Here is a 12530-nt window from a genome sequence, read left to right as displayed (position 1 = left end):
CACCAATCCCTGCCACACAAATGTGTAGGACGATCACAAATGCCTCTTTGGAATTATCTCAGTGATGGTTAACCCTCCAAAGACAGAGATGGAGCCAATTAAGGCCCTGCCCCCGGGGAGCTAACAGCCAAGTGGATGGGGGTGGGGGTGGGGAAGGAGGCTGCAAACACACACTGCTGGGTGCTGAGGACTCTAGGAGGGGAGGCCTGGGCTCTGGGGCAGCACAGCACAGGGGCGTCTCCTAGACGGGAGAGTGGAGAGGGCAGGGAGGGCTTCCTGGAGGAGGAGGCAAATAAACAGGGTCCTCAGGACATCAAGAATTAACTAGATTCAAGGAGGTGGAGTTGGCTGTTTCAGGTGAGAAAGCAGCGCCCCCAGAGCTCAGAAGTGAGAGAGGGCTCCGTAGATTAAGAAACTGACATTGAGTGGGAGGAGCAGACCTGTGGGGTGGGGAGGCTGGCAAGCCTGGTGGCGAGGATGCAGCTTAAATGCCGGAATAAGAAGCCTGGAATTTACCCTGCAGGTACCAGGGACCCCCTGGAGGGCTTCAAGCAGGGGTGTAACATGGGCAGGTATCCATTTTGGTAGAAACGCTCTGGTTGTAGCAGGGTGGAGAGGAGGGGAAGAGAGGCAAGGAGGCCTGCGGGAAGGGAAGGTTCGTCCTGGCTGGAGGGTGGCTGCAGTTCGGGGCGCCCTGGTCTCCGGGTTCCACCACAGGGTACTGATGCGGACAGACCGGGGGTTTTGGAGCCTGCAGCCCTGCTGCCACTTGGTAGCTGTGTGACTGGGAAAACCACTTCTCTCCCCTGAACCGCTGTTTCCCCAATTGTAAAAAGGAGGGAAAGACCCCATCCTCAGAAGGCTGTGTGACAAGAGGTGACGAGCGTGCCTTGCCCAAATGCGTCAGCCAAGCGGCAGCTCTTACTTCCCTGATGTCTCCCTCCATCCCCCTCAGGGGCCCTTCGTTGGGGGCTGGGCTGGCGGTAACTTTCCCTCTAATCACAGCAGGCACCAGCCAGGGGGAGCCCCACCCCCCAGGACAACTTCATGCGCACCATTGCACGAATTTTCACGCTGGGCTCCGTGAAGTCAGAACTCCTGCTATTCCTGTTTTACAGAAATTTACACTGGGATGAAGAGGTGGAGCAAGCGGCTCGATACCCCTGAGAATGGCTTAACTCCTTCACAAAAATCGTCTCCTACTCATGAGGGCCAGTGGAGGAACCCCTGCCTCTTCCTTGCTGGGCCTTCTGTACTCAGGGTCTCTAGCTCCCTCTGGGGGCTCAGGGCCCATCTCCCCCTGCCCCTGAGCACCCCGGGACCCCCCCAAACAGGCCGACTCACCAATCCTGTTGTTGGTGTGCTCCGTGGTCCCTCGGGGCTCGGGAAGGTCCATGGGGGTGGAGGGGCTGCTGGCTGGGCTGGCCTCCAGCAGCTGCAGGCTCTCCAGGTTGGGGCAGGTCTCCACAGCTGGGGGGCTCATTAACCCCTGCTCCTCACTGCCCGGCTCCGCCACTGACACCCTCCTGATCAGCTGCAGTGGGCACAGAGGAAATGGTGCTGATGCAGGATGCCCCCACCTCCCCCAGTCTCTGAGCTGGGGAACCCCTGTTTCTTCATCTCCATAGACCCCAGTGAGTCTCCCTCTCTGCTTTAAAGCCGTCACGCGCTACCCTGGGCTTCTCAGCCTTGATAGCCTGACACACCTGAGTGTGGGACCCTGTGAAGTCACGTTGTTTTTAACTTGTACTAAATAACGATACTGTCAGCATTGCATACAATGCTTACCACGCGCGTGGCCCTTGACATGTGTTAATCCTTAACAACCACTCTACAAGGTGGCTAATATTAGCACCCTCCCCACTTCACAGATCAGAAAACTGAGGCACAGAAGACTCAAGTAGCTTGCTCAGGGTTAGTTGGTAAGTGTCCGGCCAGTGCTTGAACCCCACCCAGTATCTCGCTTTAGAATCCATGCACGTTAGCCCCAGTCTACAAGTATCAGCTCCAGGCCCACCCCAACTCCCCTGCTCCTGGGACAGCAGCCTTTTATGATCACACAAATGTATTCTAAAAACAGTTATGTCTCAGGAAAGTGTTGGTTTCGTTTTTCACTTTTCTGTAAGTGCCAAGGAGAAGTGCTCTTGTAAAAATGTTCTAATGTAAATACCATTTACCTTCAACCTTCAAAAGGGAATGAGTTTGAGTAAGGCAGAAAGTATAGCTACATAATCCTGAATATTCTTTTTTTTTTTTTTTAATTCATTTTATTTTTGGCCGCATTGGGTCTTCATTGCTGCGTGCAGGCTTTCTCTAGTTGCGGCGAGCGGGGGCTACTCTTCGTTGAAGTGCGTGGGCTTCTCACTGTGGTGGCTTCTCTTGTTGCAGAGCACGGGCTCTAGGCACGCGGGCTTCAGTAGTTGTGGCACGTGGGCTCAGTAGTTGTGGCACACGGGCTTAGTTGCTCCGCGGCATGTGGGATCTTCCCGGACCAAGGCTCAAACCCGTGTCCCCTGCATTAGCAGGTGGATTCTCAACCACTGCGCCACCAGGGAAGTCCCCTGAATATTCTTTCAAAATAATTTGAAGTCCAAAAGACGGTATTCTTGAACATGTTACTATTAATGCTTTGGCCCACGTGGCCAGAAGATATTTGATTATCTTACAAATCGTTAAATACCTTTTCATGAAATTTCTTGGTCTCATAACAGCAACCTGTCTGACCCAAGCATGTCTGAATGTGATCTCCCATGATTTGAACTTGAACTTGTATTGTGGTTCCATCTATTACGTTTAAAAATAAAGGATGGAAACCGTTCTCATGTACGAAAGTTTGAGTTAAAAGAAAGTAACAGAAGAACTGATAAGTGGAAAAAAAAAAGCGGGCGAACCATACACACCTGAGACCCAGCCCATGTGGTGTGCTTTGTCCTGCTCCCCCCCTCAGCTGTGGAGGGCAGTGCCCCTGATCTCCCCCGCACTGGTCCCCGCGCTGCCCCTGGGAGGCTGGGCACAGAGCAGGGCGCCAGGACAAGCCCGATGAGGGCCTGGTGTACGCGCCGCATCTTGGGTGGTTGCAGGACCAGCAGCAACGTGTGCAAAGCCCCCAGCCCAGCGCCTGCACACGGCGAGCACTTCATAAAAGGCAGGTGAAAACGCTCTTGCTAGGAGGCAGCTCAGGGTAACGGTTCAGAGCACCAGCCTTGGAGTCCCACAAACCAGGCCTCAAATCCTAGCTGATCTATTTTCCAACCGTGGAACCACCTTTCCTGTCTGGGCCCCCGTTTCCTCTTCTACACAGTGGGACAACAGTACCAACCTCTGTGTTTTGTAAGGACTACCCAGGATAACTTCAAGAGAGCACAAAGCCAGGTGCCTAGTTCACCGTAAGTGCTCCATATGAGAAAGCTCAAGTTTCAGAAGTTTGTGCTGCTGATTTGACATCCCAGCTTTGAGGACGAGACTCACGGAGGAGTGATGGAGAAAGGGGGGAATGAACACAGCCTTCCCTCTGACCACACCTGGCACCCACATGGCCAAAACCAAATCCACTGTCTGGCAGGCCCTTCTGGAAGTCCCCGGCAGGATGAGCCAGGAGCCAAGGCTGCTGTCTGGGGTGGGGCTCCGCATCCTCGGCCAGGGCCTGGCTCAGGCCCCACTGTGCTCAGCGCTCCCTGCGTGGGGCAGACCCGGCCTGAACTTGCAGGGGAACCTGCACCTGGGCCCTGGGAGGGCTGGGATCCACGCAGCCGCTCTCAGAACCAGCAGATCTGCTAGGGAAGGAGTCAGAGTTAGGGGCACAAAGCTGGGGTGGAGGCAAGGGAGGGGCTACTTACTGTCGGGTTCCTCCCGGGCCTGGAATCTGCAAGAGCAAAAGAGCAGTGACTTCACCAAGGCGGGTCTGGCAGCTGCCTGGCCCTGCCCCCCCCCCCCACCTGTGGGCAAATGCCCCCTCCACTGCCCCCAGGGTGGCAGCTGGTGCCTCGGTCAGACCTGGAGAGCAGTGTACGGGTTTCAGGCCCAGGGCCCAGGGGCTCACTTCCCAGCGGCAGCCAGAGAACGAGGGAATCACCTCTCTTCCAGCCACCAGGTCCCCTCAGCACACCGGACCCCCTCCGCAGCCCACCCACTCCCACACACGCACAGGGGTGGTTCAGGACGGGCGCGCACCCCAGCTGGAGCCGAAGACACTTCTGCTGGGTCGGAAGTTGGTCCGTGGCTGCTGATACCACCTGGCGGCCTCCAGGGGCTGGAGAGGCCAGACCCCCCCCCGAGCACCATGTGAAACTCACACGGAGGACCCCTAGGTGATACAGAGCGGGTGACAGGTCCTGAGGACCTTTTCTTAGACCTGCATCGGACATGCCTAAAGCCAACGGACCCCGGAGCCCTTTTGGTTCAGGCCAGCGTGAGTTCGGTTTTCTATCACGTGTGCCTGAAATAGCCCACGTGACCAGTCTCACCGGTCATCCCACTCCCTGCAATCCCACCCTCTGGCGGGCTCAGTATGCAATGATCCTTAGGGCACGACCTTTATCTTCTCATCCCAAACGCCACCCTCCTCTCCAACTTTCCTCTCCTATTAAACTGGGCTCCGGGTCATGGCCAAGTATATGTTGACATTTAATCACGGCCCAGTGGCCACCTGGGAAAGCTGGAGATGGTACCAGGCACCTGTCTAAGCCAGGGCGAGTCAACTCCCAGGAGCTGACCGTCCTCTGGGGGCACACGGCCTCTTACGACTCCCGAAGAGGTCACCTACAGAGACTTGGCTTTTGTTGCTATTCGGTGTGCACACCTAACCAGAGAAACCTCGTGAAAAGAGGCCAGCATGCCAGCTAAGTCACCTCTGGAAGACCGTCTGACCTCAGCCCCTCTAGGGAACGAGCATCCCCGAATCCTAGCAGAAACGCTCACTGGAGGCCGACTGACCACGATAATACAAGACGGGCAGTTTGAACCTGCTGTGTGGACACCAGGTCAGTCTGGGGGACACTCTTCCATGTCCCTTTTAACTGACCATCAGCAGGTAAAGTGTCTAAAGGGGAAACGGATCAGAATAATGGTCAAAAGAAGCACATGTGTAAAATGACACAATTCTTGACTCTTGATTTAACAAATCTGGTAACTGCTGTTGCCAGCAGAGCGGTCACCTTGAGAGGCCGTGGCCCCCTCCCACGAGGCGGCCACTGTCCGTTGCCCAAGCCAGCGCTTTGAGAAACACTGTCTGGCCTGAGGCACATTCTTTTAAATGATGTCAGTGAAGCCAAATCTTCGTCCTTTGAGAGTGATTTTGCCTTTTGCAAACAGCCAACTGTCCTTTGGCAGCAAGTCAAAAATAGGAAAAAAAGGGTGTGACCAAGTAACAAGACAAAAGAAATTAAAATGATAAAATGCAGTCTTGGAGAGGACGTGGGTAAACAGGAACACAGCTGCTCATGCCCTGTGAACTGGTTTCCTCTTTCTCAAGAGCCATCGGGCAATGAAAACTTCACACACTTTGACCCAGTAATCCCTCTTCAGGGACACACCCTCAGGAAATAACCCGAAGGAAAGCGACCAGCCTGTACACAGCGGTGCAGTTTATAATAACCAAAAAATGGAAAACAAGACAGGTGCCAAACAATAAAGCAGCTTAGTCCGTCATCGCAGGCCTTCCTAGCAGTGAAACCCCAGCACAACATCTTTCACCTTTCCCAGCCTTTAGTTCTCTCATTTGGAAAAGGGGGACAGATCATGCCAACTTTGGAGGGTTTTTATGAAGATTAAATGAGATCTCAAAAGTGAAGGTGCCCAGGGATTAATCACGTGGAGAGCATAAACCCTTGATATGTTGTGATGAAAATAACACTGAACCCGTATGGTCTTCCTCTGCCAAACCCACAACTCCAATCTAATCAGGAGAAAAACACTAGACAAACTCTAAACAGAGAGCCATCCTACAACTTAACCGACAAGCAAGTTGTAGGATGCAACTTAACTCCTCAAAACTGCCAAGGTCAGCAAAAACAAGGAAAGCCAGTAACTGTCACAGGCCAGATGAGCCTAAGACATGATGACTAAATGTAATGTGGTGTACTGGGTGGGATCCTGGAGCAATGAAAGGACATTAGGCAAAACTAAGTAGATCTGAACAGAGTATGGACTTTAGTTAATACAATAGTAATGTATCAGTATTGGTTTGTTTATTGCGACAAACTTACCGCACTAATGTAAGATGCTCATAATAGGGGAGACTGGGTGTGGGCTATACGGAAACTCTCTGTACTAACTTCTCAAATTTTCTGTAAGTCTAAAACTTCTCTAAAAAATGAAATCCAGGGCTTCCCTGGTGGCGCAGTGGTTGAGAATCTGCCTGCCGATGCAGGGGACACAGGTTTGAGCCCTGGTCTGGGAAGATCCCACATGCCGCGGAGCAACTAGGCCCGTGAGCCACAACTACTGAGCCTGCGCGTCTGGAGCCTGTGCTCCGCAACAAGAGAGGCCGCGATAGTGAGAGGCCCGCGCACCGCGATGAAGAGTGGCCCCCGCTCGTCGCAAATAGAGAAAGCCCTCGCACAGAAACGAAGACCCAACACAGCCAGAAATAAATAAATAAATAAATAATTTGGAAAAAAAAAAAACCCGCTATTTCAGCTTCTTTAAAAAAAAAAAAAAAAAAATGAAGTCCATTTAGAATTTTTTAATTAAAACCTTTAAAAGGGAAGGTGACCGGGAGGCCGCCTAGCACATAGGGGCCCCAGGATACTCCAGTGGCTTGGCAACTCCATCACACCGAAAAGAAAATCAGCATTCGATACTGACTCTCGGAAACAAGCATAAAATAACATCAAGGTGAAAAGGCAGAATCCAGAAGCCACCAACATCGGCCTACAGGCGTGTTACAACCCTCATGAGTACTTTGATAAAGACCTAGAACAAATCGTGCCAAGTACAGAGGTCAGATTTCATAAGTGCTTTTCCCCTAAAATGTCGCTTCAGTCCACTGTCTTCACTTATTGGTATCCTTGCTTTTTGGAATAAGAACAATTTTCTCATAAAATATGTCCAGCATCCCAGGACACAAGTCCAGGGACACACGCACTGGGCATCGGTGGGCCCCTCCTCCCTTGGGGAGAAGTGCCTGGTTTCCCAGGGCTTCTCTGAGGGCTGCTCAAGCCAAGCACGTGGGTTCTGACACCCAAGTTATCCATCCCTTCCATTCCCATTGCTCTCCCCTTTCAGTCCCATCCCCTCTCTGGCCTGCGGTCCCGGCTGCTGTGGAAAGCAGAACAGACCCAAGGAAGGCGTTTGGCAACAAGCACCCCTAGATTCAAATCCAGGACAGGGCAGGGAATTACAAGCTAAGCTGGGAATATCGTAGAATAAAGCAGTGCTCCAGCGAATTCCCTGGCGGTCCAGTGGTTAGGACTCGGCACTCTCAACGCTGAGGGCCAGGGTTCAATCCCTGGTTGTGGAACTAAGATCCCACAACTCTCCCATCTCGGCCAAAAAAGGAAAAAAGAAGAAGAAGAAAGAAAGGAAGGAAGGAAGAAGAAAGAAAGGAAGGAAGGAAAAAAGGAGGGAGGGAGGGGGGAAGGAAGGAAGGAAGGAAAGAAGAAAGAAAGAAAGAAAGAAAGAAAGGGAAAGAAAGAAAGAAAGAGGAAGGAAGGAAGAAGAAAGAAAGAGAAAGAAAGAAAGAAAAAAGAAAAAAACAAGTGCTCCAAACACAGAAGGATGGGGACAAAAGGACACAACAGCCAGCTTGAAGGGGCCCCCACTGGCCTAACCTGGGAAAATTTGAGCATCAAATTAAGTAATGATGGCAGTACAGTAAGAGAGGAATCCATGAGTCCAGACAGATATACATACAGAAATGGAGCAAAGTTGATGAGGCACCAGTTATTCACAGAACCTCAGAGTACTTAGCAATGACCACGGAGGAAAGAGGACTTCATGGTGGAGAAGCCTGGCAGACACCACCCTAATCAAGGGCTCCTGGTGAACATGGCGGGGAAGGGACAAAGGGAAACCTGGTGGGGTGGATGCCTCAGTCCTGGGATCCTCCCACCAAAGACGCACCACCTGAATCCAAGCGTGAGGAAACGTCAGGCAAACCCAAGGTGAGGGCCAGCCACAGAATCACTGGTGGCATCTTCCAAAGTGGCAAGGTCATGACCGGGAGGGAAATCCAGACTGGAGGGGACACGAGACACGACCACCAAATGCAGTACGAGACTCTGAACTGCATTCTTTTGCTCTATACGACATTATCTGGATCAATGAAGAAACTTGACTGGGGTCTGAAAATTAGTTGGTGGTGATGCATCAAAGTGAATTCTCTGATTTTGATGGTTTTACTACAGGCGTGTGAAATACTCAGGTACTCAGGGATGATACGGCATTAGGTCAGTAACTTACTCTCAAATGCTTCAAAAAAAATAAGTTCTCTGCACCGTCCTTGAGACTTTTCTGTACGTTTGAAATTGTTTCAAAACAAACAAAAAATTTTTCCAACTTAAACCTGCCTGAAGTAACAGATAAAGTGATGAGTATAGTGTCCTTTAAAATGAAGGGTTAAAAGAATTTCAATCAGTGTTTCTCAACCAGGAGTGACATTCCCCTCCAGGGGAGATTTGGCCATACCTGGAGACATTTTTGGCTGTCACAGATGGGAGGAGCTACTAGTATCCGGGGTGTCTAGAGACCAGGGAACTGCCTGATATCCTGTAATGCACAGGACAACTCGCTTGGCAAAGAATGATCCTATGCAGATGTCAACAGTGCCAAGGGTGAGACCCTTTATGCAAAAATCTCACCACCACCAACAACAAAATCCTGGTTGGTCGTACTGCTCATTAATCAAGCGGCCTTAAACAAGTTCCTTCATCTTCCTGTGCCTCCGCTTTCTCATCTGTGAAATGGGGATAACAGTGGGCGCCTCACAAGGAGGAGTAAAATGAGAACACGTGTGTGCCTGCCACCAAGTCAAATCCATTCAGAGATGGGGGTGAGCATCAAAGGGGCATCTGCCCAGATCGATGATGCACTGCTTACCGCACCAGGGGCTCCCCCAGCCCTGGAGCTCCGGGACCGGGAGGGCTGGGGCAACCATTTCCATCCCGCTCGCCTTTAGTCATTTGAGCAACTGATGCTGGTCTGAAAGCTGGGGAGGGCAGTTTCCGTACCCAGCACAGGGCCAATAGGAAGTGCCCCACAGAGACATGAAGGAGCAGACGAGTGAATAAAGGCTCCTGCACCCCCCCAGCCCCCACTGCATCCACCCCGCTCAGTCCATATGCATCCTGCCCCCTGCGGCACCTCCTTCCCTCTCGGGCCTGGGAACCAGACCCCCAGGGACCCACCGGAAGCCAGCGGGCCAGAAACGGCCCCAAACAGAGTGGCCACCGCTGAACCCCAGGTTTGGTTCCTGGTAGGTCTGGTTTCTTAAGGGAAGGTGCTTTCTGTCTTTCTTGCTCTCTCTCTCTGTCTTTTTTTTTGGGTGTGTGTGTGTGTGTGTGTGTGTGTGTGTGACAAAACTGCTATCACGGAGGTTTGAAGAAAAAAAATAAACTTACAGCAATGGAAACTCTAATACTAGAAAAATGTCAAGAAAGCAAACGCAGGTTTCAGTGAGACACTGAGCCTGACAGCTCACGGAAAAAGACTTGAAATTGTCAAAACACAAAAACCCCCCTTGCGAAGGGAACGCAAGCACCTGCTTGTGAAACTCATCAAATCCAAAACATGCCTCACCAGACTGTGTTCAGGGGCCCAAGTCAGAAACCGTGCTACAGCAAGGCTCTCCACGGGGCCTGGGGACCTGGGGGGCACGGTCTGAGTTGACCGCTGGGCTCCAGGGTGGGCACTGGGTGGTAGACAACCTGGTGGGGAGGAAGCAAGGGGGGGCAGGACTGAGCCCTCTGCAAACAAGACCGGCCGTCTCCAGGACCAGCGCCTGAGTCTGGTGCGGCCCCTACAGGTGGTGTGGCCCCGGGTCTTGTCTCTTCTTTACGGAATGAAGAGCATCCCCTGCCTCCCCTGGGGCTCCTCAGTCAGTGAGTCCCTTTGTGGGAGCCTGCCTTGAAACCAGAAAGGGAAGTTCAGACCATTTGTGTCCACTCCTTCCCCTGTGGTCAGGGCCTGTACACAGTAGGCGCTCAATCAATGCTTATGACATGCTGAGGAGGACGTTGCCCTGCCTTGAAAGAGGCTGCCCAGAGGAGAGGAGACACTTGGCACAAGATGGCTGGGGTCCCCTCCCCCGAGGTGAGAGCTGAAAGAGTCTGCTGCCTGGATGGGTGGAGCATGGAAGGCTGCCTGGAAGAGGTGGCTTGGAGGCTGGCCAAGGATCAGAGAGAGGAGTTCAGAAAAATGTAGAACTCAGGAAGGCCTGGGATTCCTGCTGAGGAAAAAGGCCCTAGACACGGGGGGGCATCAGCAAACAGCAGCCACTATGTGCTGAGCTCTGACTACGTGCAGGTGCCCCGCACAGCACTTAACAGGCCCATCGCGATGGATCCACACGCCCGCCCTCTGAATTAGACCCCACTGTCCCCATTTTACAGATGAAGAAACTGAGATACAGAGGAATTAAGTAACTCACCCAGATCATGTAGCTCATAAGGGGCAGAATCAGGATTCTAGCCCTGTCAGCCTACACCCACCCCCACCCCGACCCCTATGCCCTCAGCTGCCAGCAGGAGGGAGGGGGTGAGGGGAGGAAGGGAGGAATGGGGAGGGGAAAATAATAGGGAGGCTGGGAAGGGGCGACAGAGAGAAGAAGAGAGGAAGGGAAGGCCTCTCCTGAGGGCACAATAGAGGCAAGAATGGAGGATAAGGTGGATTTTTGAAACTTCATGCCCGCACTCCATCTGACGCCGAACAGGGCATGTCACAGAGTTTCCACCCACATTATATTCCCACCACAGATGAGGTTGCACAGAAAGGAGGAGCAGCTTGTGGGAACCCCTACAGAGTGAGCCCCGAGGGAGATCCAAACCCATGGTCCAGAGCTGCTGTGTAGCTGCCCGTAGCCCCTTTGGACCTCTGGACACTCACCCACAGGCTCCAGCTTGGGCTGGAAGGTCTGGACTGGGTAGCACAGGTGGAGCTCTGAAACGACAACGAGAGGAAGGCTAGGGATGCCAGCCTCAGACAGCCTCAGCGGGCAGGGCGGGAGAGGGACCCAGGCCAGGCTAGGACAGAGCACCCTGCCCTCCCAAGGCCCCAAGGACACATGCACTCACTCTGCCCCATCCACTTCCTGCAGCCCCTCCGGTGGCACAGGAGAAAGGAGCCAAAGCTGACGACCACCACCAGTGTCAAGATCACCCAGAAGAGCACAGGTCCTGGAACACAGAGGCGCCCTGCACTCTCGCCTGCCCTGGCACTGGTGGCCCCCGAAGTCTGCATCATGGCGGTGAGCCGGGGCCCTATAGCAACCACACAGGACAGCCCTTGCCCCAGACTACTTCCTCCTGGACACAGACTCTACTGCGGCTGACAGGACCTGGTCCTTTGCCAAGCCAGGACAGAAACCCAGATCCTGTCTACATCTATCTTGTCCAGCGCTTACCCACCTGTCCTTCCTCATCTGGCTCTAGGAAGCCCATTAGGCCAGGCCAGGGGGACTCCAGAGCCCACGCTCTTAACCACTATCTGGATATATTTCTTTACCACTTAATACTTAACTTGCTTTGCTACTTTTGAAAATCAGTATATATTTATAATCCTTTAAAGTCCATTTTTAGATGTTAAAAAAGTAGCATGTGCCAGATAAGTGCTTCTCAAACATTCCTGTGCATATGAATCTCCTGGGGACCATGTTAAAATGCAGATTCTGATTCAGTAGTCTGGCGTGGGGCTGGTAACTTGCTTTTCTAACAAGTTGCTGATGGTGCCAAGTCCAGGACCTCTTTGAGCGCCGCTGGCCTGAGAACTACTGCCACCTAGTGTCTAAGAGTAGAACTGCAAGTCCTAAAACGCATGGTACTGAGAGCGACCGTCTAAGGGGAGCCGGTAAGGCTCCTGTGTACTGTACACTGCTTACTACCCTGCATGGTATATGCTGTTACAACGTTACAGGTGAGAAAACTGAAGCTCAGAAGAAGTAAGAAACTAGTCAAGGTCATGAAATCAGTCACCAAATATTTTCTGAGCAGCAATTATGGGCCATGGGGGTGAAGCTGTGAATAAAATCCTTGCTCAGAAGAATTAAGGAATCATCTCTAGCGAGTGACAGAGTCACAGCCCCAGATCAGGAAACCGGAGACCTGGGGTCAGCCTTGGTCCCCGCCCCCCCACCCCCAAGTGGCTGCTGTCGCCTAGTGAGAACCCTCCCTCCTGGTGGTCCCCAGGGAGGAAGGCCCTGTTTCATGGGGGTGATCATTACCTGAAACCAGAGTGGGCTTCCCTGTGGAGGAGAAGGAGATGGGAGTGCTGGTTGAGATAGAGGCGCGTCCCCGCACGTGGGTGACGTCCCCTCCATGCTCCTTACCAGTCAGGGAGTCGGCCAGGGAGATCAGGGAGGGGGTGGGGCTGCGGGGAGA

The 12530-nt window shown here is 52.7% G+C and overlaps 1 protein-coding gene across 1 annotated transcript in view; it reads right to left on the bottom strand.

Annotated features, from left to right (window-relative positions):
- Nucleotides 1-12530, bottom strand: part of TNFRSF8 (TNF receptor superfamily member 8) — a 31035-nt gene that overhangs the window by 2697 nt on the left and 15808 nt on the right. The window contains exons 7-11 of the mRNA XM_007170067.2: nt 12374-12519; nt 11229-11330; nt 11041-11094; nt 3837-3862; nt 1345-1534 (exon numbers count right to left, since the gene is read on the bottom strand). Coding sequence (XP_007170129.1) covers nt 1345-1534; nt 3837-3862; nt 11041-11094; nt 11229-11330; nt 12374-12519 — 518 coding nt within the window. The remainder of the gene's footprint in view (nt 1-1344; nt 1535-3836; nt 3863-11040; nt 11095-11228; nt 11331-12373; nt 12520-12530) is intronic.

This window comes from Balaenoptera acutorostrata, chromosome 1 (genome assembly GCF_949987535.1).
Source record: "Balaenoptera acutorostrata chromosome 1, mBalAcu1.1, whole genome shotgun sequence".
Classification (NCBI taxonomy): domain Eukaryota; kingdom Metazoa; phylum Chordata; class Mammalia; order Artiodactyla; family Balaenopteridae; genus Balaenoptera; species Balaenoptera acutorostrata.
This window is presented reverse-complemented; position numbering and strand designations above follow the sequence as displayed.